This window comes from Gigantopelta aegis, chromosome 2 (assembly GCF_016097555.1).
Source record: "Gigantopelta aegis isolate Gae_Host chromosome 2, Gae_host_genome, whole genome shotgun sequence".
NCBI lineage: Eukaryota > Metazoa > Mollusca > Gastropoda > Neomphalida > Peltospiridae > Gigantopelta > Gigantopelta aegis.
In genome coordinates, this window is record NC_054700.1 from 6,407,901 (window position 1) to 6,434,035 (window position 26,135).

General features: G+C 33.8%; 2 protein-coding genes across 6 annotated transcripts in view; both read right to left on the reverse strand.

Annotated features, from left to right (window-relative positions):
- Positions 1–1,536, reverse strand: part of LOC121380496 — a 12,513-nt gene extending 10,977 nt beyond the window's left edge. Inside the window, exon 1 of the mRNA XM_041509333.1 lies at positions 1,442–1,536. The gene's annotated coding sequence lies outside the window, so the exon portion shown is untranslated. The remainder of the gene's footprint in view (positions 1–1,441) is intronic.
- Positions 1,537–4,369: 2,833 nt separating this feature from the next.
- LOC121380512 (WD repeat-containing protein 93-like) overlaps positions 4,370–26,135 on the reverse strand; it is a 32,015-nt gene continuing 10,249 nt past the window's right edge. Inside the window, exons 8-20 of one of the 5 annotated variants that reach the window (XM_041509353.1) lie at positions 25,800–25,820; positions 21,532–21,649; positions 20,795–20,978; positions 20,199–20,269; positions 19,664–19,741; positions 17,569–17,700; positions 17,000–17,213; positions 15,956–16,016; positions 14,772–14,928; positions 12,233–12,680; positions 11,850–11,973; positions 8,409–8,510; positions 4,370–5,506 (exon numbers count right to left, since the gene is read on the reverse strand). In XM_041509353.1, the coding sequence (XP_041365287.1) occupies positions 8,466–8,510; positions 11,850–11,973; positions 12,233–12,680; positions 14,772–14,928; positions 15,956–16,016; positions 17,000–17,213; positions 17,569–17,700; positions 19,664–19,741; positions 20,199–20,269; positions 20,795–20,978; positions 21,532–21,649; positions 25,800–25,820 (1,653 nt within the window). In that variant the 3' untranslated portion in view covers positions 4,370–5,506; positions 8,409–8,465. Of the gene's footprint in view, positions 5,507–8,408; positions 8,511–10,806; positions 10,829–11,849; positions 11,974–12,232; positions 12,681–14,771; positions 14,929–15,955; positions 16,017–16,999; positions 17,214–17,568; positions 17,701–19,663; positions 19,742–20,198; positions 20,270–20,794; positions 20,979–21,531; positions 21,650–25,799; positions 25,821–26,135 lie in introns of all 5 variants that reach the window. The other 4 variants (XM_041509383.1, XM_041509376.1, XM_041509368.1 and 1 more) reach the window with 4 other exon arrangements.

Genomic DNA, 26,135 nt, shown 5'->3' on the forward strand with positions numbered 1-26,135 from the left:
ACATTCATGTGACCTATACACGGTGGCCGATTGTCAAAGCTACACTAAACACATTCCTGTGACCTATACACGGTACCCGATTGTCAAAGCTAAACTAAACACATTCCTGTGACCTATACACAGTACCCGATTGTCAAAGCTACACTAAACACATTCCTGTGACCTATACACGATACCCGATTGTCAAATCTACACTTAAACACATTCCTGTGACCTATACACGGTACCCGATTGTCAAAGCTACACTAAACACATTCCTGTGACCTATACACAGTACCCGATTGTCAAAGCTACACTAAACACATTCCTGTGACCTATACACGATACACGATTGTCAAATCTACACTTTAACACATTCCTGTGACCTATACACGGTGGCCGATTGTCAAAGCTACAATTAAACACATTTCCTGTGACCGACCAACGGTACCCGATTGTCAAAGCTACAATTAAACACATTCCTGTGACCTGTACACGGTACCCGATTGTCATAGCTACAATTAAACACATTCCTGTGACCTATACACGGTACCTGATTGTCAAAGCTACAATTAAACATATTCCTGTGACCTGTACACGGTACCCGATTGTCATAGCTACAATTAAACACATTCCTGTGACCTATACACGGTACCCGATTGTCAAAGCTACAATTAAACATATTCCTGTGACCTGTACACGGTACCTGATTGTCATAGCTACAATTAAACCCGATTGTCATAGCTACAATTAAACACATTCCTGTGACCTATACACGGTACCCGATTGTCAAAGCTACAATTAAACATATTCCTGTGACCTGTACACGGTACCCGATTGTCATAGCTACAATTAAACACATTCCTGTGACCTATACACGGTACCCGATTGTCAAAGCTACAATTAAACATATTCCTGTGACCTGTACACGGTACCTGATTGTCAAAGCTACAATTAAACATATTCCTGTGACCTGTACACGGTACCCGATTGTCATAGCTACAATTAAACACATATGCATGAATAAGACTTGTGAGAATACATGTTATCACCCCCATCCCTTTCTAACAGAATCAGGGCTGTATCTGGCAGAGAAATGGAGACCTCCAGAAAAATATAAAAATTTATTATTTTTAATATAGCCGCGATTTTTCTTTTCCCACTTCTCCCCTAATTGTTGTGCATTGGGTACGCCCCTAACAATACGATTTTAACCCACAACCATCTTGCAGGTGAATAAATACATCCACCTACGCATTTTTGTCATAGAATGTGTTTTATACTTTATCCTCAAAAATGCATAGTCATGTGTTCAGACTATATACGTTAATACATGCAACGAGTCATGCAAATTAGTAATTTACCATCATTATACTCTGCATGGCACCAATTTGTTGCATACAATCGATTTATAACCCGACTCTGAAATAAAGCAATTGGAAATGGGAAGCAGTGTACTCACAAAAAAACGATGTCCAGAACTTTCTACTCTCCACATTCGCAGGCCGCCATTTTGACGAGCCAAAATCGATTAGTTACCAATGTTGGCTCTCATTCTTCATGTTAATGATATCGAACACGTGTGCTCGGTGATTGCGGCTCTTAGCGCCAATTGCTGCATGATCAATACTCGCGCTTCGTGTAGCAACGTGCACGAGATGCTTTTACATGCAATTCCAAAACGGGCGTAGTTCTGTTTTGGCCATCATTAATGTTGAGAATCGGTTAGAATTCCATCATCGATTATAATTGGTTATAATATATTTATGTTTGCACTATCCGATCAACTTTTGATTACAAAATCGGTTAAAATTATATGAACACTTGTAAGGAGTTTAATTATAGGTACCATGCACCTATTGTCGTGTTCACTTGTGTATTATTAGACCATACACAAATTTATTCACTAATTTCACCTTTAATAACTATTTAATATTTGTATTCTTTATGTACACGTGGAAAGAAACACCAACCCCAACACGTTTATACCAAGTGCATCTTTTAAATTGGAGGAACAATCACAGTCAACATGTTCCCACATTTTATGTATTTTAATAACTGATTATCATGTTAGGTAGCCAAACCGATTAATTTACGATTAACGATTATAATCAATCATTAGATCACTACTAGCTATCAAATTCCATCAGAGGATAATGGTTATTGTTACTAACCACTAACAGTTCACTATTATTGTTCGTCCTGAACAGACAGATCAAAATAACAGATAAAGACTGCGGCTTTAAAGCGAATTAGTAACTTAGCAAAGTTCGTCAGAATATGTGTAACCAAAAACACGTTTCCAGGTGCGTTTGCAGGGGGGGGAGGGGGGAGGGGGGAGGGAGGGGTGAAATCCCTCCCTGCTCGAGCAAATTTTCTTTTTTCTCAATATATTTTTTACTCGGGAGCTTCGGTCGGCAGTCTAGACACCCACCCACCCCTCGGTACAATGCCCGCACACGCGCCTAGTCTTAGTAAACCAAACAAATTTAAAACTCTTTAATGAACTGTATTTATTTTGTTTTCATATGACCCTTTTTGCCGATTTAATAAGAAAATAGATTTTTGCCAAATTCAAATTTAAAGATACTGTTCCGAGTTTTTTGTCATTGGTCCATGTTTCTAATAAAGTCTTTTTAACGACTAAATACACATATTAAATAAATGTTCTTGTTCAGAATATCGGTGTCTGTATATTTACTGTTTATTACCGTCCTAACGTTTGTAGTAGCCAAAACCCGATTTTACCTTCCACTACAGGTACAGTCATACGTATGAAAAATTAGGTATGTATTTGGAGGGGGGGGGGGGGGGGGGGGGGGGGGGACATTTAATTTCGACAAACATCAAAACGATCTGAAACACCTGGTATATCCACATTGGTATTCTACACAAGAAATTATATTTAATATCAAAGTTCAGCCATTAAAAGGGTTTTGTTACCTGAAAACGTCTTACGATAGCGGCAAACTCGGGACAGTCCCTTTAATTCGCACCTGTCGATTTAGCGATCGGCAGCTTAAAGCCCAGTATATGAATACTGATATCCAGCTAATAAAATTATGCAAGCAGAATGCATGTACAAGCATGTTAATAATAAAAATAAACGTAATAAATATTTTATGTTTTTGCACCATCAAGATATAGCTGTTAACGAGGTTGATTTCAAATAATTTCGCAAACAAGAAAACTCCCTGTGGTTTTCACAAACACAATAAACAAATCGGTCTTTCCACTGGAGGAGGCCTGGCAGTATTTCAAGTCTCTTTGATATGTAATGAATCAGTTATGTGTGGTTAAATTTTTTGTCTCAACAGACGTATTCAAGTCAACATTTTGATTTGTAGCAGTTTAAAGGCGGGTCGCGACTTAAAATACGTCTCTTTAGTTAACATTCGCTACCACAAGCCAGTGTGCAGATATTTTAGAGAGATAAGATTACTATATATATATAGCCGATTGAATAATTAATGCGACACTAAGGCATATTTATTCACCATTAGAGCCGATTTGGATAACTGAAATCATACTTTACTAAGATTTTATGGTTTAGATTTTCCATTTCCATACACCCGATGCGTTTCTGGTCATCCTGGTGTTTTTAATATGACAAAATGCATTTTTCATATTTTTAAAATCGCTCATGCGTATGAGAATTAACAGTCATGGAGTCAAGATTTACGTTCAGTCTATTTTATTGGTATTTCACCGTTTCAACTTCACTCTTGTTTCACTCTGTTGGAACTATACAAATGTGTTAAAGGTTTGTAGATTAACTAAACTTAGTGTCCATTTTTACGTCCTGAAACTAGGCTTTGCGACTTTAAGTTCTTTTCGGGACATATTAAATACATATATTTTTAGTCAATATTTTGTACGGCCATTAGTTGGTGAATAGCCATGTAACACTGCTTTTAATTTGGTGCGGCAATGACGTGATTGGAATAGGAACAGATTCAGTGGCGGATCCAGAAAATCCATTTAGAGACCCCAGTGACATGAGGCTGAATACCAAGGGAACTTTGGGGGAGGTTTGGAGGGGGATCATAACAAAATGAAAATTAATATATAATAAAATTATAACTGTCTCAAACATTTAGTTTTTTTTTTTTGGGGGGGGGGGGCGGGCCACTGGGCCCTCCTAGATCTTCCTCTGATATTATATTTCACTTTCTTCGTATACTTTACAGTCTATTCACAAGTATGCATACTATAGGTGATACAGCAGTAATACACAGAAAAATATATACACCCTTTTCAGCCAAAGTATTATAGAAAATATAAATGGTAAATGAGATAAGTTCCTAAAATATAGGAGATATTATCAAAATAAATGATTCACAGGACATCTGCATGCAAAGTATGGTTTAATAACAACAAAAGTGTTGAGACATGTAAACAATTTATTGAATCAAATTTAAAAAAAAATCTTTTTATCTTTTTTTTTTTTTTACATTTCGTTTAAAATATGAATCTAAATTATTGTAATGTACACAAATATTTAAAAAAATAAATAATGATATATCTAATAAATGTGGAATCTCACATCCATAAACATTACAAATGTAAAATACAAACACAAGTATAGTCTAAACTGCCTTCAGTTGATACTACAATGAAATGTAGCTGCAACTTTAGCACATTTTTATCACAACCAATTCAGAAGAGTCCCACCACTTGGAGTGTTGATTTTACAAACAATGCATTTTCATATGACCTGTATTAGAGACAGTAGCTAATGGAAACTGAAGAATGGCTCTCGATGTTCTGTTGTAAATACTTTACAGTAATACTTCAAATGTAACTGAGATTGCAGTTTTAATGATAATAATTTAAAAAAATTTTTTAAAAAAAAATGGTAAACTGATAGCGAGTGTGTTCTGTATTGTGATTGGTTAATTACATTCTTTTTCCGGGATCAAATGAAAATAACATCTGGAACGCTAATGACGTCATTAGAAAGTGACATCATTAGCAATTGGAACAGGCGAAGTTGACGATTCAAGGGTCTACAGGTAGCCAGGTATTTTTTTCAAGAAATGCCAAATATACGGTTAGTTCTGTACAAAACCAATTCAGTTTACAATGGACATAACCATATTGAGTTTTTAGATTTGCGGGTGTTATTGACTATTTGATGCCCGCAAATGTTTCATTTTTCACCTCAGGCTAACGCCTTCGGTCAAAAATGACATTTGCAGAATCAAATGGACAATAACACCCGCAAATCTAAAACCTCCATACGGTTATCTCCTAAATAAAATAAAACAAAACAGTATTTTTTCAATGGAATATTTTTTGATAAACTAATAAACAACAAAACAGTGCTGCAGCAAAATTGAAACCAAAAACAATTTCATTTTTTTTGTCTCTGGAGATACATGTATATAAAAGAAAATATCACAGACATGCATTTTCCTTTTTGAAGTAAACACAAAGTCACGGTGCACATTCCAACAGTATGAGTATGACAGTGTTTATAACACACTCAGAAAATGGGCGGAGAAGTTCTGTAAGTAGACTCGGTCTGCAAAACAAACAAGTAAATAAATATTATTAACTACATAATGAGGGTGTAATTTATAGGAACAGACCCTAGTTTATAAACACTAAGGCATATTGTTCACTGTTAGGGCCATTTATGATCACTAGCATCAAGCATTACTTGTATTTTATTGTTTAGATTATCCATTTCTGTACAAGTGTTTCAGGTCATCCTGGCATTTCTAATACCACAAAATGCATTTTTTATATTTTTAAAAAAGCATGTGCATCTGAGGATTAACGGTTATGAAGTCGCGTTTTAGTCTATTTTTCTGGATATTTCAATGTTACAGACTCATTTCACTCTGTGGTATCCAAATGTGTTACAAGTTTGTAAATTAACCAAACTTAGTGTCCATTTTTTACGGGTTGAAACTAGGGTCTAGGTGAAACATATGCCTTAGTGTTTAAAAACTAGGGTATGTCCCTTTAAGTCTTTTTTTTTTTAAAAAGCCTTCAAAACAACAAAAAATATAAATGTTTTGGCTGTATACATGAAACTGCTGTAAAGTAGCATTCAGTTAAAACAAGTTAATTCCTTCTACTGTTTTAAAACTTTAGTTAAATATTAAATCTAAGCTAAAGATTTACTGCCATAAAACTAATATAAGTGGAAACATAATTAAATAATTTTATTTATTAAAAAATATAATGCGCAAATGGTTTGTCTTGTAAAGACATTCTGCAGAACATTAATGCAACTAGAGAACTTGTATTATAAATTAATGATACTAAGAACACTACAATGAAGAAATAAATTATTATTACATATCTATTCAATCTTACAACAGTGATAAAGACATTTCAAACCATGTGATAAATTTATTTTGTATCACACATATGTGCGATCTAGATCGGAACTTTTAAATGAGGAATTCTCTTTATATTTTTACTGCAGTTAGCGCCTTTCAGTTACTGACGTCAAATATGATTTACAAATTATGTCACATCGTATTTGAAACATTACACAAGGCTGCCACAGAGTATGATTCTTAACATTAAGCAAATCCATGAAAGGAGTATTAATCATAGATTTAAGAAAGAGTTGTTATGACGTTAAATCAAAAACCATTTTTGTACAACATAAAAGAAGGTATGTAATAAATACAGAACTTCACATACATTGTTTTCGCTTCCTATTTATTGCATTCGTTTATTTTGAACAAGAACATACCACTCGACTGCTACGAGGTCTTGTGGTATATATTCTTGTGCAAATTAACGTGTGCAATAAATAGGAAGCTGTCGGCTAAATACAGACATACAAATAAGACACAACTTAGGATCTGCTTCTGAAACGATTAATTCAATCATAATTTTAACTATGTAGTGTAATAATAAAAACAACACAACAAAAAATGTTCGTCATTACATATTCTTCAAAATCGGGTGAAAATTTAGCAACTACACAATTTTTATATCAATTGAGTTCTATATTATTTCGATATACATGTGTACATGTAATATATATATATTTGTATTGATAAACCATCTATATTTGAGCAAAAGTCAAGAAAAGTAAAACGTTAAAACCATTATATTTTATGGCTATTAGACAAATAGAGTCATTGTTATGAGCAGTATTGTATAAGCTGCACATAAACCAATACCAGGGGTTTGAGAATAGTTTTGAAAATCAGTTGCTATGCTGTTGGATTGACTGTGATTAAACATAAACTTGACAACTTTAACCTATGGTAAAAGAATCTTAAAAAATTAAATTAAATCATTGCTCATCATAAATGATTGTTTAAATGTAGTTTAAATATACAGTTATGTAATATAAGACACCATGTATATTGTATGTATATAGAAGAGGGCCTCGTAAGTTGTTAAACTTGTGCCCAATTCTTTTGTTCTTTGTACAATAAAATAATATATTTTAAATCAATCAATATAATGTACTCATAAATGAGTACTGTAGTAATATTAAAACATTTGACATCACAAGTAATATTAATATATAAGTAATATTAATGTAATAACACTGATAATGAATATTAACATACTGCTTGACATGGTAATGTTATCAACAATATTTGTTTAGTAATGTGAGTAATATAACAGTAAAAGTATGAGAATAATTAATTTAGAGTTCACACATGGTCACAGTGCAAAGGTTATTGCATAGTAAATTAATTTCATTATAATGACATACTGATAGACAAAAGGAAAAGCTAAAGATAAAATATTTAATGCTGTTCAAGCCATCTTCTGTTGATTCTCAGAATTATTTTTAAATTTAATTAAAGATACTGATTATAACATTCATTATTCTAGAAGTCAAATTTTGTTTTAATATCAAATTAAATTTTACCAGTTTCTATGTGACTTTCATTAATTATATTTCAAAATGACTTCCTTTAGTTATTATAAATTCTTTTTTCTCTCTAACCTCTAAGCACTAATCTGTTTTTGAACAAAATATTGTTTTCTTCCCTTCATCCTATTTTCTATCAGTAAAGATTAAAACACATACTATTAAAAATGTAAACCCTGCATACCCTGTTCACATTCAATTTATTAAAGACACAAAATAGCTAGTACAGTTCAACTTGTAGGATGGTAGGTACAGATCTCAAAATGTTAGCAGGGTCTTGAAAAGTAGGGGAGGGGTTATTGTGAGTTTTTCATCAAATAACAAGGGCAGGGTCAGATCGGTTTTTAGGTGACAGTAAAACCTGGAATTTTAGACAAATCTAGATACTTTTTTATCCTTAAAAGCTAGTTTTGTTGGCCATTTGTGTGTGTCTTTTATAGTCAGTGCTGATGTGTATTAATAACTGCAAATAAGATGAGTTAACAATATTAATTGAAATAACAAACAGTTAATGTTCAGATATAACAGGTTTAGTAGAATAAACAAAACGAGAAGTAACAATAACCTTGCAACACAGGCAAATGCTCAAGATCTGATAGTATCAGAAATAGCTGATACCGACTCAAGATCTGATAGTATCAGAAATAGCTGATATCGACTCAAACACCTGTCAAGCAAAACAGAAAGCAAGAATGAAAAAGGGCCATTTCATATATTGGTTTTCTTTTTGTCCTGTTGGAAACAATTGGGTTTTTTAATTGTCTGAAGACTGTAGAAACCAAAAACTGTATTATATATACAGCACTGGCACTAGAGGAATTGCTAAATTACACAAGCTTGAATCATTGGTTTAGTTTTAAAAGTGTTAGCAATAAACAAGACAAAACAGAAATCCTTATATGAAACGACATAAAAATGCTACAAGAGAAGATCTACATGTATCTAAATATTAGGATTGTTTCAGAAATATCCTTGGGGGTGGGATGGGTAAGGAAAAAATGATTTAATTTATACTTCCAGAATGCAATTTTATATTTTATACTGCAAACATCCATAAAATTATTTGACACACAAAAATAAAATGTATTTGCAGGATAACCCACCCTCCATACTTAGTTGCAGGGTACCCTCCCCCCCCCCTCCCTCCATAACTTACAACAGAGTTTTGGCAGAATTACCATATTTAAAAGCATTGTTGAGTCAACTCCAACGGGCATCAGTGTCATAGAGGTTAAGTCTTCAGTCTTAAGGTCAGTAGGTACTGGGTTCACATCCCAGTTCTGGCTCCCACCCAGAATGAATTTTAATGGCCATGAAATAAAACGTCACTTTGCCTGAACACTAACAACTAACCATGAACACCTGTCCTGGACAGACAGACAGTCCAGGTAGCCAAGATGTGTGTCCAGGTGAGCATGCTTGAACCTTAAGTTGATATAAGCATGAAAATAAAATGAAAAGTTAATGACTCTGCCTGGCACCCCCCCCCCCCCCCCCCTCATAATGATTTCTGAAACAGCCCTTTGTTCCATAAATAATTATTAGAAATGAAAGCCAAGAACCTCTACATTAAAAGCAAATACCCGGTAAATCAAATAACTGATTTGAGTGAGTGCTCCGTAAGGCTCAATGGGTAGATGTAAACCACTTGCACCGACCAGTGATCCATAACTGGTTCAACAAAGGCCATGGTTTGTGCTATTCTGCCTGTGGGAAGCGCAAATAAAAGATCGCTTGATGCTAATCAGAAAGAGTAGCCCATGTAGTGGCGACAGCAGGTTTCCTCTCAAAATATGTGTGGTCCTTAACCATATGTCTGACACCATATAACCGTAAATGAAATGTGTTGAGTGCGTCGTCAAATAAAACATTTCTTTCTTTCTTTCAAATAACTGATTTAAAATGTAAACTTCTGAACGGTTCTTTTTTAATACAAAAGTTCACATAAGCAGGTCTCAGATTTTGTTGTAGATTCTCCAGAATTTCTAAACAACCCATGTTTAATAATATAGCCCATCCAAAAAACCCAACAAATATACAAAACAAAACATAACCCCAAAACAAATGCCTGTAAATTAAATGATTAAGTTATATTGAAAATACAAGTATATCAGTATTGTAAAGTTAACAGAATGTTTAACATATTTACACACATCCCCCCCCCCCCACCCTCCAAAAGCAAAACAAAAAAAAGAAAAGAAAACATGGCACAACAAAAAGACTGAAAAAACCTGGGTTTTTGTTTGTTATAATGCAATATCTATTTTAACAAAAACCAGGTTAAACTTTCTCCAAACATTCAGTTACAATAATAAACTGGTAAAATATGTCAGCACAATGTTTGCACATATAGAGGTCATGTGCCTTTAACATTAATGACCATGAACTGTTGATCACTAACAAAACACAGATTTGCTTTTCTAGTTCACAATGTTATACAAACATAGCTGGACACTGTAAACCAAAACATTCAAAATATGTTTGTAAATACTGATAAAAAATTTAATAAAAACTCCCGTTGTTTTATTAATCAGAAATGTTGTGTTCATTAGGCAAGTAAGAATAATGTAACAAGAACAGCAATTCCAAAAATGATAACATGAATTGGGGGTGGTGAGGATAGGGGGGTGGGGGTGTTTGTTATGAGGGTGAATGTGCAGAGAACTCAATTATTTCAAGATTTTTGCCTTCTGGATTTGCTCAAACATTCTAAACACAAATGAAGCAAAGTTATTTTATGACTTGTGTGTTTTGTACAGAAACCAACATTGCACGCTCCCCCCACACCTGCCCCCTCCTCCACCCTCACATGATCATTTATGAAACAGCTTGAATGAAAAGATCCAGTAATTGACACTGAAAGCCAAGCTGAAGCATCACATATATAACACAGGTACATGTATCTTTGTATCTATACACCTATAGAAATACACATTGACATAGGTAATACAGAAACAAATTACCTAAATAGCTTAATTCTCAAGGCTGAAAGACAAGTCGGAAAAACAAAATCTAAGGTATTATTTTCTATAAGGTCACACAAAGAAATAAAACTTTAAAAATAATTAGCATTAAGCAAACTGCATTAATATAAGTTCATGTAACTATTAATTAGTAAACTCTTATGTACTAACTGCATTTGAAATAACAGATGTGCTAAAACAATATTTTAACTACAAAACCAGACTACTGTAACACACACACACCCCCTCTCTCTCTCTCTCTCTCTCTCTCTCTCTCTCTCTCTCTCTCTCTCTCTCTCTCTCTCTCTCTCTCTCTCTCTCTCTCTCTCTCTCTCTCTCTCTCTCTCTCTCTCTCTCTCTCTCTCTCTCTGCCTCCCTCCCTCTCTACCTCTATGATTAGGTGCCATGAAAATTCAGAAATATAAAATAAAAAATATTCCTAAGTCCATAATAAAATAACTCCTAGATTTTTATCCTTGTATGCCTCAAAGATAGAGGCTCAACCCCATTTTCATAATTGGCTCCTTCAGGGGTTTTTTTGGCCTCAATATATGGTATTTCCATATATACATAAATACAATTATAAATTGAAAAATAAAATTCCACCCACTGTCCCCATATTGAAAATGTTTTTGAATGAAGATCTAGCATTTATTTTCTTATGGCCTAAACTACAGTTTTGGCCTCAATATATGGTATTTCCATATATACATAAATACAATTATAAATTGAAAAATAAAATTCCACCCACTGTCCCCATATTGAAAATGTTTTTGAATGAAGATCTAGCATTTATTTTCTTATGGCCTAAACTACAGTTCTGTATGTTAGAAAATCTGAAAAAAAGGTGTGAAACAAGAAATCAAGTCTAAAGTAGCCAATGAAAGTACTTGTTAAAAGAAATCAATTTTCAAGAAGCCAATGAATTTACTTGTTACAAGAAATCAATACTATAGTAGCCAATAAAAGTACTTGTTACATGAAATCAATTCTAAGATAGCCAATGAATGAAGCTGTTACAAGTATAGTGCTGTTTTACATACATAGAACGTCTGTGACAGAGATTTATTGGTCATGTCACGTCTAAGGTTCACCAACTCCAGTTCGTCTCTCAGCATTTTCCACCGCATCTGCATTCGACATTTTCTTAGCGCCTGCTCTTCCCATCTGGCATCAAACAACAAGAAGAAAGAAAAGAATCTTTAACAACATACCAGCTCACACGGCACGTTATTTTACAGGTTGAAACTGGCTGACATTCCTGCTGGATATTCAGTCCAGTAAATTACAAATTCTGCCAATCCGAATCAAAACCTGCAAGTACTTTACCACTGGGTTACAACCCACCTCCCTGCAATACCAAATAGTTTACACATATTAAAAAAAAAAAGCTGCAGTTTTTTGTGTGAATTTGTCCCTGACTCACCTGGCCTCCATCAAAGCCTGGAGTCTGTTCTCGACCGTGGAATGGACCCTCAGATCCACCGGTGTCCTCCTGCGCTCCCAGTACTTGTCCAGGGTCGGGAACGATCGCAGCGGGAAGAAGAACATCTGGGACATGCAGACGCCAGCTGCCTTCACCTCCTCCTGCTCACTGGCTACGTTCTGGTCACTGGCAGTCTTTTGGTCACTGGCTACATTTTGTTCACTGGCTACATTCTGGTCACTGGCAATCTTCTGGTCACTGGCAACCTTTAAGTCACTGGCAACCTTTTGCTTAATGCCAACTTTTTGGTCACTGGCAATCTTTGGGTCACTGGCAACCTTCTGGTCACTGGCAACATTTTGTGCATCAGTTTCCGTCTGCTCACTGGCTTCCTGATCTGCCGAGTTAGTATCGGCCTCAGGCTCACTGTCTTCGTAAAGCAGTTCACCTGTTGGGAGGTTAACATCCAACATGATAATAGTTATCATATACAGTGAAACCTCTCAAAACCAGACCCTCTGTAAACCGGAATGCCCTCAAAACCGGACATTTTTTATGTTCCTTTTTTAAAAATCAGTAAAGAACTTAACCTCTCTAAACAGGATACCTCTTAAAACCAGACTTTTTTTCTCCTTTTCTTTTTTTTTTTTGTTCCCAGAAACAGAAAGAGCAATATCAAGGTTGGGTGCCTCGAATCATTACTGTACAACTGTATAATGTATACAATTTTTTGTTTTTACTATTATTTACAATTATCTGTACTATGATATATGAAATTCAAATATAATTAACTTGTTTTTGTGTAATTTAAAAATAAAAGACTTCTTTGAAACAACAAACAAAATAAAAAATAAAAAAATAAAAAAAATAAAAAAAAAAAAATAAATAAATAAATAAAATGAAATGAAATAAAAAAAAGAAACAAAGAAAAAAGAGAAACAAGATCATTCTGGGGATCAGAAAGAAGAGGAAGAATAAAGAAAGGAAGTGAAAAAAGAAGAGGAGAGGATGTAAAAGGACGAGTTTGTATTCTCCCACTCTGCAGTATGAGTTTACAAATCTGCTTTTTTCATTGTCTGTCATACCAAATATTTATTATTTTATTTTATAATTGAAGGTTTACACCAGTTTCTACCAAAATCCATTTTTCATATACTATTTTACATTCATAAAAAAGATGTAATGTTTCAGGTACTAAATTGCAAAAACTGCATGAATTTGTTTGTATATAATATATCTTGTATAAAAGACTATGGTGACTAGAATTTGTTGTATTAATCTATATTGGTACCAAAATAGTATTGAATCTTTTAGACATTTAAATGGTAAAACATTATATTTTTTCCATTCTTGCAGTTTTATAATAAACCCTTCATTTTTATATTTTATTTGAGATTTTGGCGTTATATAGGTTTGTAATTTATTAACTTGTACATCTGCATTCTTTATTAGAAGTTTTAATTTTAATGGAAAAATAGGGTTATTCTTCATTTTAAAATTGACACTTTTTAAATAGTGTAAATTGTATATGTAGCATTCAATTGAATTTATTATTGAAGCATATTCTAGAAAATTGTAAAACCAGACATTGTGCTTGGTCGCGTGGGTGTTCAGTTTATAGGGGTTTCACTGTAGTTAATGCAGATCTCCTGTAATACAGTAAACCTCAGCACAAGCAAAACAATAACATTGGTTAGTTTGTGCCACACAATGAATATATCTGTGTGCCATATAAGGCACATAATCAGCATTTTGAACAACTTGTCAATTATTCGGTACCAGTGGTAAATACAGTTATTAAAATAGTTATTAAAAATATATTATTTAATGAAAACCATATTTTTTGAAGATAATTGTTTTGCTTTGCTTGATCATCTACAAGCTCCCTTTAGATCATCAGTTCTAGCTTCAAAACTGTCAGTTATATGGCTTATTTTAATTATAGTCTCCAGCCAGCACACCACAACTGGTACATCAAAGGCCATGGTATGTGCTATTCTGTCTGTGGGATGGTGCATATAAAAGATCCCTTGCTGTTAATCGAAAAGAGTAGCCCATGAAGTGGCGACAGTGGGTTTCCTCCCTCAACATCTGTGTGGTCATTAACCATATGTCCGACGCCATATAACCGGAAATAAAATGTGTTGAGTGTGTCGTTAAATAAACCATTTTATTTCCTTATAGTTCAGTCTTTTGAGTTTAAAGTTTATTTTGTTTAACAACACCACTAGAGCACATTGATTTATTAATCATCAGCTTTTGGATGTCAAACATTTGTTAATTCTGACATGTCTTAGAGGAAACCTGTTATATATTTCCATTAGCAACATTGGATCTTTTATATGCACTTTCCCACATAGGACAGCACATACCACAATCTTTGATATACCAGTTGTGGAGCACTGGTTGGGATGGGGGGAAAAAAAAGTAATTGAGTCCACCGTGGGGGTTCAACCTTACTATCAAAGAGCCTCAGGCCGATTGAGCAAGATTCCACTCCTAATGACAACGAAAAGAAAACATCACACAAAAAACTTGCCTTTCACATAAACGAACTGTCCCCCACCGCCAAAGGCAAACACTGGTTGCCATGGAGATGCTAACTTGTAGGTAATAGGAAGACACAGCTGACAGAGTTTGAATCCAGTAGTCACGTCCTTTAATAACAGGTGTCCACTTTTCTCAACAACCAGTAACTGGAATTTTAATGTAACAGAACATCACAAGTGCCCATAATCAATCATTTATCAAATCCAGTTAATCCAGTGCTGATTAATAGTTCAGCTATGTGCTACTTATTTTCACATATTGTAAAAAAAAAAAGAAAAAAAAAAAAAAAATTTGTGAAAACAAATATTTTACCAAAACAGAAGCACAAAATGATCTATTAACTATATGTACACATACAAATGTATTTTAGCTATACTCTTCACATATTTAGTTGCTATGTATTTTCATTTCTTAAGTGCTAAATTTAAAAAAAAAAAGGAAAAAAAAGGAACTATTGTGCATCAATCACTCCAATCTGCATTATTAAAATCTTATTATCTATTCATTTATTTTATGGTTTTTCTTTTACATTTATCAAATTTTACCTGGTGCATTTAAAATATTTTTGGTATGATTGCTATTATTATAATAATAATATGTTGTATAATATTATACCACATCATTTTGAGATTTGACAAACCAAAAATGGTTGTCTACTTTGCAAAAATAAAAATTGTCCACTATATCATGTTTAAAAAACTTGCAAAGTTATATAATTTGAAGATTTAAAAAATATATATTTAGACTTTTCTGAATTTTTATATTAAAACTTGTTCTTCAAAAACACATAATTTTAGACAGGGCCCGTTCTGGTTGTCAGACCTCAATTAATTATATAATTAAATACCATATGCAATGAATATTTTAAAAGGGGCTTCTAACAAAAACAAGCATTCTGAGAGTACAAATAAAGCAATACAAATCTTTTTCGTATTGCCTTAGTTCAAGGGCCATAACTCTGTGCAAAAATGGGTAAATCATTATGCAAGTCGAGCTTGATCTGTAACAGTACATAATAAAGCTATCGGGCCTACACAAAATGTCAGCTCAATATCTTGAGGCATTTTGAAAAAGTCTGAAAACCTATACATGGGACAGACACAGAGGACAGAGACAAAACCTATAGTCCCATTCCTTTAGACCGGAAAGGAATGAACAATATCAACGACTCACTACTTCAGGTACATCAGTCATTGTCTGAAGAATAGTCTCATACTCATCCTCATTTTCAGGCCTGTGAAAATAAAATAATTTATGAAAATAAATACTGTAAATGAAATGAAGTAATAGACTCTGAAGACAATTTAAGAACATTAAAAGGCAGATTTTGTGTATGTATAAAACATTTACTCATTGAAAAAAATGGTAACAGGCTTCACTTAACCTCTTCCAGAAACAAAAGTGGCTTATGAAAAGAAATCCCAAAATTGTAATACAGGTGCCATGATAGTGGTCAGGTACTGAGATTGGGTTATGGAAGGAAGAAGAAAGGAAAGAAATGTTTTATTTAACAACGCACTCAACACATTTTATTTACGGTTATATGTCGTCAGACATATGGTTTACGACCACACAGATATTGAGGGAGGAAACCCTCTGTCGCCACTTTATGTGCTACTCTTTTCGATTAGCAGCAAGGGATCTTTAATATGCACCAACCCATAGACAGTAAGCACATACCACGACCTTTGATATACCAGTCGTGGTGCACTGGTTGGAGCGAGAAATAGCCCAATGGGCCCACTGACAAGGATCGATCCCAAACCGACCACGCATCAAGCGAGCGCTTTACCATTGGGCTACATCTCACTCCATGGGTTATGGTTGCACAATAGTCTAAAATGGCAGTTCACCATTCAGAATGTATGCAAAATACCAGTTGAAACCATATTGTAAGTTTTGTATGGAGAATATGGAAAACTTTGGGCAAACAGCAGAAAATCTGGAAATACTGTACAGACACGTTGAAATTGTGGAAATTACCAACTGTTATTACTATAATACATAGGGCACTAGCCAAACATTCTGTAAGGGCTAGAGACTTTCTAACATTTCTCAGACACTGTTAGGAAGAGAGTAGGAATGACAGCAGCTTTGAAATTAATTTGAATTTAACGAGTTAAAGTTTGTTTTTGTTTAACGACACAACTGGAGCATATTGATTAATTAATCATCGGCTGAGCTAATTTGTTGAACGACAGATTAAAACCAACTTACTCCTCTGAGATACAAAGAGGTGCTATGGTGGAACCCGCCGCCGTGTTGTGCAGATACTGTGCCCCGTTCTTACACTGGATCACAAGACACGTGGACACTCGTGTCTTGTATGGGGGATAACTCCGCTGCTCGTCCGCACAGATGGTCGGGTCCAGGAACCGGAGTCGCTCTATGCTCGTTTCCGTGGAGACACTTATAATACCCACATCTACTCCTGTAATGTTCACAAAATGTTTTGTTTTGTTTATCAACACTAGTACAGAACATTGTGTACATCGATTAATTAATCAGAATACCAAACATTATCAGGTATTGGACATTAAATATTTGATAGCTACATTTAGGAGATAATTATGTTGTATTTGACCATTTGCAGACATTCATGCTGGTTATACAGTCGCAAATTGAGTTTTACCGGTGAAGCTGTATATAAATTTTGTAGCTAATTTAAACACAGTTTTATCAGTCAAATGCTAAAGGTTGTACATGTAGTTTTTTTGTATAAAAATGAGTAATTGGCTAATTTGGCAATGGGCAAGGTGAGCCCTCTTTATTTCTCAGCAACATACCAATATGCCAGTCCCACAGGGAGACTGTGCCGTTATCCAGACCGACGGCTATGAAAGTGTCACACAGCGTCGTGGCGGAACATTTGATATTACAGGTGAACGGCCAGACTAGATCAGCCTTGTGTTCTATATCTGGAATATAATTCAGAAGAAAAGAGAACATAAAATTAGTAAATGTTTAAAGAAGTGTGTTTTAATATTAATATTAATAATAATTGTAATAATAATAACAATAATGATAACAATGTAATAATAATAGTAATAAATAACTTGCCTTTTTGTCTACACAATATTTACCTTATAAATAGTCCAGTTAAGCATTAATAGACATGTACAGTGTTCTCACTGCTGGATTAAGCGGGGTGAGCCACTCCGCTATTGCCGCTCTCCTTTATTTTTCTGTGCCCCTGTTTCTTTTCCCGCACCCTACTATATTTTACAGCACCCATCTCTGCTATTTCCAAATGCACTTTTTTCCCCCACAAAATAAATTCTATCACTCTGCCGTGGTGTACGAAAAAGCAACTGACGAAAAACTTTAGTAACTTATGACAGTTACCGTAATGTAATTTAACAGTATTATTAATAGCTTCTATTTTGTCCCATACTTGTATCCATTTGTATGTTTGATACACACAATAAAATTTATATTTTTATTTGAGCAATGAAAACTTTTTTTTTTTTAAGATCGATTCGGCAATCTCCAACTGAAAAACCACTTATTTGGTGCCAAATCTGTCACATGATCAGAACAGTCATTCTGTCTTTTGTGTCCACTAATTGTGCCTGATATTTTGTCCTCAATTACACATTTAATTGATTGTAACTGATGATATTTACTTTCTGTCATTTGTTTATAAAATAGTTCTTTATAAAATATTAGAAACTTTTCATTTTTGAGGGGATATCACCGCTTATAAAAAACAGAAGTGGTAGTGTTAATCATTAAAAAGTAATATATACACCGCCTTTACAAAAAAAAAACTACTTTTTATCAGCTGGCAATATCAAAGTGATCGATTCATTGAATGAAGATGGAAATAAAATGATTTTTTTTTTTTTATCTCCCATTAGGGGATCACTTTACAAAAATCTTGATTGTTTCTCATATATCTTGAAATCTTTATTAAAAGATATTAAAACTTTGATCGGTTCAGCAAAATGTATGCCCATGAACGTCAGACCCACATCTCCGGTTCAACTAATGGTACGGTACATAAAAGATGAGTCGGCTTGTATTTCGTACCATTTTTTTTTATCAAATACTGAGGAGCAAAATAAGAAGTATGTCTTTTCACAAGTCGACCAACACACAACGATATATGGTAACCAAGCTTAACTTTTTTCTTTTTTTTTTGCTTCTTGAGGTGTTGGGGTGGGGTTTTGTTTTTGTTTTTTTGGGGGGGGGGGTTTGAAGGCGGGGGCCTAGCTTGGGGTTTCCAGGTGGTACGTAGACTTTTTCGGCGATGGAATAAAACGCATATACATACATGCATTTACATCATATATTTTAATTAAAAGAAATATTTGTAATCTCAGGTGGTACACAGCTGCGAACCTGCGTATATGGGAGCTAGGCCCCTGGAAGGGTGGGGTGTCGCGCGGCCGCCCTCCTTTAATTTTCACCCAGCGAGAACACTGCATGTACCGGACGTCGTACTATAATTGTTTTTGTAAAACATTTATAGATAGATATATAAATATTATGTATCGAATACACATAAAAATAATAATGTACATGTGTAATGTTTTCATAAAGTTACAAGGAAGCAGCTATTTTAAAACAAATAAAACAGTTTTAGCAAACATACCTCCCAACCTCCCATCCACATTATGGGGTTTTGTATCTGGAATAATAGGACACAGGACAAAAAATCTGGAACACATTGCAGGACCCTGAAAATTACTGGATTACTTCAAGTGATATTTTCATCAAAAAACAAGCTTAGGACAGGAACAGAATTCAGGAGATGCTGAAATGTTAAATTCTAAAGACATCTGGAAGAGTTTCATCTCTTTGATATTGATTTCCCTCCCTCCACTGCACACTATATCTTCAGAAGTTTTAGTTTAGAAATGACAACAGAAAATGAACCTTTGCCGCCCTTGATAAGAGAATAATGCATGATGTGAGAGCCTCCATCCCACCACACTGCCACTGTGGTCGGCTGTGCTACAAAATAAAACAACAAACAAGGAACATATATGTATATTAGCAAAATAGTAAAGAAACAATGAGTTAACACAGTATACGATAAGGAAAGGATTACTGACACGAAAACCAGAATTTTAACAGAATCTGTTCATACTGATCACCACATAACACACACACACACACACACACACACTCACACACAGACACACAAACACACTCTCTCACACACACACACACACACAAAATGAGTAAATAAATAAATTAAATTAATGAAATAAAATAAATAAAAAAATAAAAACAAACCCTAAAATATTTAGAATTTGCATATAAAATTTTATAACATTTCCATCAATTAAACAATTAAAAACACTTTTCTACATGCCCTTACTAGAATACATTAATGTTACAGATTTCCGTGTCCACATCTAGTGGAAATCTCATTTTATTTACCATTTAAAATGAAAGATATAAATACCTGCTTGAGTGGTTTGTTCAAGTCCCGGAGAAACCATCCGTCCGGCAGTCAGGAAATGGAAGTTAGGCATCCTGTAATTATCAAACATTTCACAGTTTTTAACTCCACATCCATTTACCAACATAACAACCTGGATCAGAGAATGGAAATATAAAATATGAAGTAAGCCAAATTCTGAATACATGGTTCCTTACTCAGATAATCACTCATTTGACTATATATAAATTGGGTAACAGACTAAATTCATTGTCAGTTACCTAATATCTGCAATGGAATATTTTAGTGTCAGTTAACTGAAACTTACAAAGCAATATTATTTTTATTACTAGTCTATAATTTAAAAAAACCCAAACCGATGAGGTTTAACAAGGGTTTTTGGTTGTTATTACCAATGGATTCTTTGAATGTGATAACTTGTCTCAACAGGTACAGAACAACACTCGGGTCAAAGTCTATTTAGACTGTCTCAAGAATTTTTGCACTCACTATTTTATTTTACACTGTCATTGAGATGTACTCGGTATGGCATTTAAAAAAGATGAAGACGAAAACCCCCGCAATGTAGGCAACTATACTGACAATTCATCGGCCCTTACACAATATTCTCAGCTGCCAGTGGGTCCTTTGGTGGTATGTATTGCAAGACATTTTCGTGAAGGTGATCAAACATCTTGTCACGCAATGCAAAGTGTTGTGGTGTCACAATGTGGTTCTGTCCACTACCGATTACCTCCCCTTGATCCACTTTATTACAGGCCACTGACAGAGTGCAAGAACAACCTAAAACATAGAAAAATAAAGGTTTATGGTACACCAGGTTTTAGTTTTATACATTTATTCTGTCCTAACAAAAAAAAAAAAAAAAAAAAGCAATAATAAATAAATAAATAAAATAAAAGAGGCCAAAACAATTATTAATACAAGTTATTACCTAGATTCCTATGCAATACCAGTAATCAGGATTGAAAAAAGAACAATAATAAAAAACCTCAAAACCCCTTCCTAAACAAATTTTTTTTTAAAACACCCCCCACCAAAAAAAAAACCCCAAAAAACCCATCAACAACAAAAACAAAAACAAATAAACAAACCAACCCCCCCCCCCAAAAAAAAACACACACCCAACAACACAAAAACAACCAACAAAAAGTCACACCATTATTACATTACATAAACCTTAAAACTGTCATGTAAATATTTCTTGACACAGACTGAAAATTCAGCATTATGTTTCATGAAACTGCATGTCAAGACATATAATATCAGATAAGTTTATTTGCCCCTAAATTTTTACATTTGACTGTTATTTAGTTGTGTTGTATTAACTACTGACCAGTAATTGGAGGGGTGGGTCGTATTTTCACCACGAGGGTTGGTGAGGTAAACTTGTAGGAAGACAAATCTGTCAATGTTGGTGGAGTTACCGGCCTCGTAACTGGTTCAGGGCTCTGCTAAAAACATAAACACAGAAGAAAGCAATCAGGCCCCCACCTTTTTTTAAGAGTCAAAACTTGACAGAATCTGAGACTTAATGTTATGGCATCGCCATACAAATTACATGCATGTGATGGTATTAAAAATTTGAGTCTAGACTAAATATTGTGTCTTCTTTAAATCCACCCCTCAGCTTTAGTGGTGGATCAGTATTTTATTTCCAATAGATAATTATATATACTTGTACGCTCATTTTCACCATGAATATATATATTTTTAATAATCCCCTCCCCCACCCAATTCAAAATGGAGGCATGATGGGGTCACTACCCTTAAACATTATAACCTAGCCATGTAAAATTCATATTTGAAACCAATTTTATAACAGCTTGCAAATTCATAATAATTTTAATATATATTTTGAGGAAACATGCTGTTGATACATAATATTATTATTTGATGTTGCCTTTAAGATACATGGCCACAATCAGTAAAGTTGTCAAGTCTCTAAATAGTCTCTTAATTATACAAAAAAAAATCCCACTCCACTTTGAACAACAGACCTTCTATAGCTCTAAGCACGAGTCTAGTGTTATACCAAATTCCAACTACATGTAGCTACATTTTACTAGCTGCCAGTAAGAGCACTCTATGCAAAAGCTACTATACATACTATGAATTGGTATTATAAAACATTTTATATCACAATTTATTACATACCTATTCAATCTTACTATAGTGATAGACATTTTGAAACCATGTGATAAATTTATTTTGTATCGCACATATGTGCGATATAGACCAAAACTTGCCTTTTTTCTTTTTACTGCAGTTAGTGCCTTTTATTTACCGACATCATATATGATTTACAAATGACGTTACATCGTAATTGAAACATTACACAAGGTGCCGCAGAGTATGATTCTTAACGTTAAGAAAATCCATGTAAGGAGTTTTGATCGTAGATTTAACAAAGTGTTGTTATGACGTTAAATTAAAAACCGTTTTTGTAAAACATAAAAGAAGGTATGTAATAAATACAGAACTTCACATACGTTGTTTTCGTTCCCCATTTATTGTACTCATTTATTTTGCGAAAGAACATACCACTCGACTGCCATGCGATCTCTTGGTGTATATTTTTGCACAAAATAAACTTGTGCAATAAATAGGAAGTGAAAACAACATATGTGAAGTTCTGTATATATATATCATATGTGCTCCTTGTTCTTGTATCAATATATGTATCATAATATATTATTTACAGCAGCATTAAGCGATTTCAAGGAAGGCTTGTAACAACAAAAAAGAAGAAAATGTATAATTAAAGTTAAAAGTTTATTCATTAAAATATTAAATATATTGTGATAATTTCAGTGTACTAAAGCTTATTCAATAACATGGGGATATTTTGTTTTTGTAATCTGTCAACACAGTTAAAAAACCAAGTTGAATCCCAGATGTTGGGTCTTTCCGACTGACAATGAACTGGACATTATCAAGTGTACATGTATCGGTATAAGCAGGCTTTATAGTCATACAATGAGACCTCGATAATCCGGACAGTTTTTTTTTCTTCTAAAAGTGTCCGGCTTAACAAATTTCCATAGTCCTGAATCATACCTGAAGACTTATTTCCATTGAATGGCAAACCAATAAAAGAAATAAGCAACAAATACAGATTTGTATAATTAAAAAAACATTAAAAATATTTATATTCCTAAAACATTGAACAGATCTATTGGTGAAAAATAATTCTACATTTATATTTTAAGTGGATTTTGAATTTTTAAATTTATCTGTACCAACATTTTTCTTTGAATTTAATACACATTATAATCAAATGCATTATTCAGTTTCAGTATTAAAAAAATATATATCTATTTCTTACGCATTACCACTTTTTAGTATATCTCTAGTACACTATCATGTACATGCATTTTTTTTAAAGTTTATTCTAGATTAGCATTTGTCACTTCACAAACTGAAGATTAGCCAAATTTATGCATAATTTATACATACTCAAAAAAAAAGAAGAAGAAAAAAACAAAAGAAGAAATATGAACTGATAACCGGTTTCAATTGTCAAATTCTAAAAGTAGATAAAACATGTATGTGTCAGGAAAACAAACATGCTAAAGTCAAAATTAACTAATAAACCAGTTTAAAAAAAAATCATTAACAATAACAACAACCAACACTAAAAAAACCTCAGGAACAATAAGGTCAAAATTAATGTAACAATTTTATTTTTATATTTAATAGCCATCCCTGAAATTATACCATGGCAGGTGTGAGTGAAGTAGAGTTACATATATCAACGTATGTGCTGTTCTGTATCATTCCAACCAGTACTCTTTGACTGACAATATATAATATAGAGAGATTATTATACGAGCTTGTGTGCTGTACTGATTTTACGAAACTAGTGTCAGGATTATTGTATTACCCGAGCGAGAGTAAGACATGAATCCTGACACTCGTTTTGTAAAATCAGTATAATTTCTTTATCATTCACATTATCCATAATATTATTTTCACGAATAATAAGCTAGGACCATGTCAAAACGTTTCAAGGGTTTACTGAAAAGAGACGACGAAACGACGTCATTTCCGAAATGACGTCATTTTGATAAGCGTTTACACTGGGGAAGCCGCATTAAGTTATGACATCGCCTCATAAAATGACGTCATTCGTTGTGCATGTGAAACCGTTATGACACACGTGGGTCATACTGGTTATATTTTCCTGAATATCTTGAACTCAGTAATCAACATGATAAAGTCTATAGCAGGGGCGTAGGCTAGGGGGGTTCGGGGGGTTCGGACGAACACCCCCACTGAAGCAAATGGTCCGTTTTCAGAACTAAAACATACAGGTTTATACATATGGAGTTTCTGGTGGTGCAAAAACTAAATAGAGAAAGGTCCACTTGGTTCATATTCGAACCCCCCCAGGTCCAGATCACGCTACGCCCCTGCTATAGCCTAGTATGTGGTCACAGCATAGTTTCTATCTAACACTACACCAAGTCTGACAATTAACATTGAGTTTTTCATGGGACAGGGTAGAGTGGGCGCACTGAAAGAATATCACATCTTACATAATATATTAATCACCTATTTATTATATATGTGCACACTGAAAGAATATCACTTCTTACATAATATAATTAAATTTCTGTTACATTCATTACAACGTAACGTCATCCGATTGGTCCAGACGTAGCAACAGGAGTTTGTTAATTTTTCGATGAACGTAAAAATTACGTCGTCAGGGAACGTCATATGTGATGACGTCATTTTATATGGGCAAGTTGTCTTAATGAGCGTTATTGTTTATGGATAAAAAATAATTCAAAATAAAGTATGACGTTTTAGTGTTATTATTAGCATGTATCATTCAAATTTAATTATAAGTATTGTCTGTTATTTCTTTTACGTTCATCTGGGTATGAACAAAAAAAATCATCTGCAAACTTATGTGAGAACGGCTTCGCCGATTCACACGGTTTACAGATGATTTTTTTTTTGTTCATACCCCGATGAACGTAAAAGAAACAACAGACAATCCTTAAATATTAATCACATATTTATTATATATGGGTTTTTTTTATAGTTCTATTCTACAAATAACAGCTTATTGGAATATAACAATGCAAGACCTTGATGTGACCATAAGCATATGAGACAGGGAGGGCAAGGTGGGCGGCCAACTGGTGCAAAACCTCAAATTTGGACAAAATTGATGAGATATTCAGGCAAAGTGTGCTAACCTGAGACCTTTTTACCAGGTATTTCCTTTATTCTACCTGTAAAATTAGTTGTAATCCATATAAAAATGCATAATAGTTTTTTTGCAACCCTATATAGCTGTTTGATAGCTATGCTAATATAAATAAACGTTGTTATCCATATTCGGGCATTTTTGTTTAATTCAAGCTAAAACAAGCCTGTCCTCCACTCCCACCTTACAAAAATGGGAGCCTATGGATTTGACCTTCTAAGACCTTGATTTGACCTTCTAATATCACTAAAGGTAATCTAAAAATAGTAACTTTGTTAAGTTAAAAAATAAACTAACATGAATAAAACTGGCAATGAAACTACACTTTTTAACTAAGCCTGAACTACATAATTATAATATGTATAGTTATCTAGTCTTACTTCTTTCCGTTTCTGTTTTTTCTATAAACAAAATCAAGCAATGAATTTGATAATAATAGCCAGCAATATACCTTTAATCTATATTTAATATTTCATATATCAATAGGAGAATGATGCAGTAACAGAACAAATCATACTATATAAGAGCAATTACATTAAATACTATTATAATACTATCTATTGGTTACATAACCTAGAGTCTATGAATTACATGACTTACAATACAAAACACAAACATTTCAGCATATTTATTAAAACTGTGATATCAAATTACTGCATAGATTTTCTACTGATCAGGTCCCCATTTTGCGAAGTATTCTTTGCGCTAAGATCATT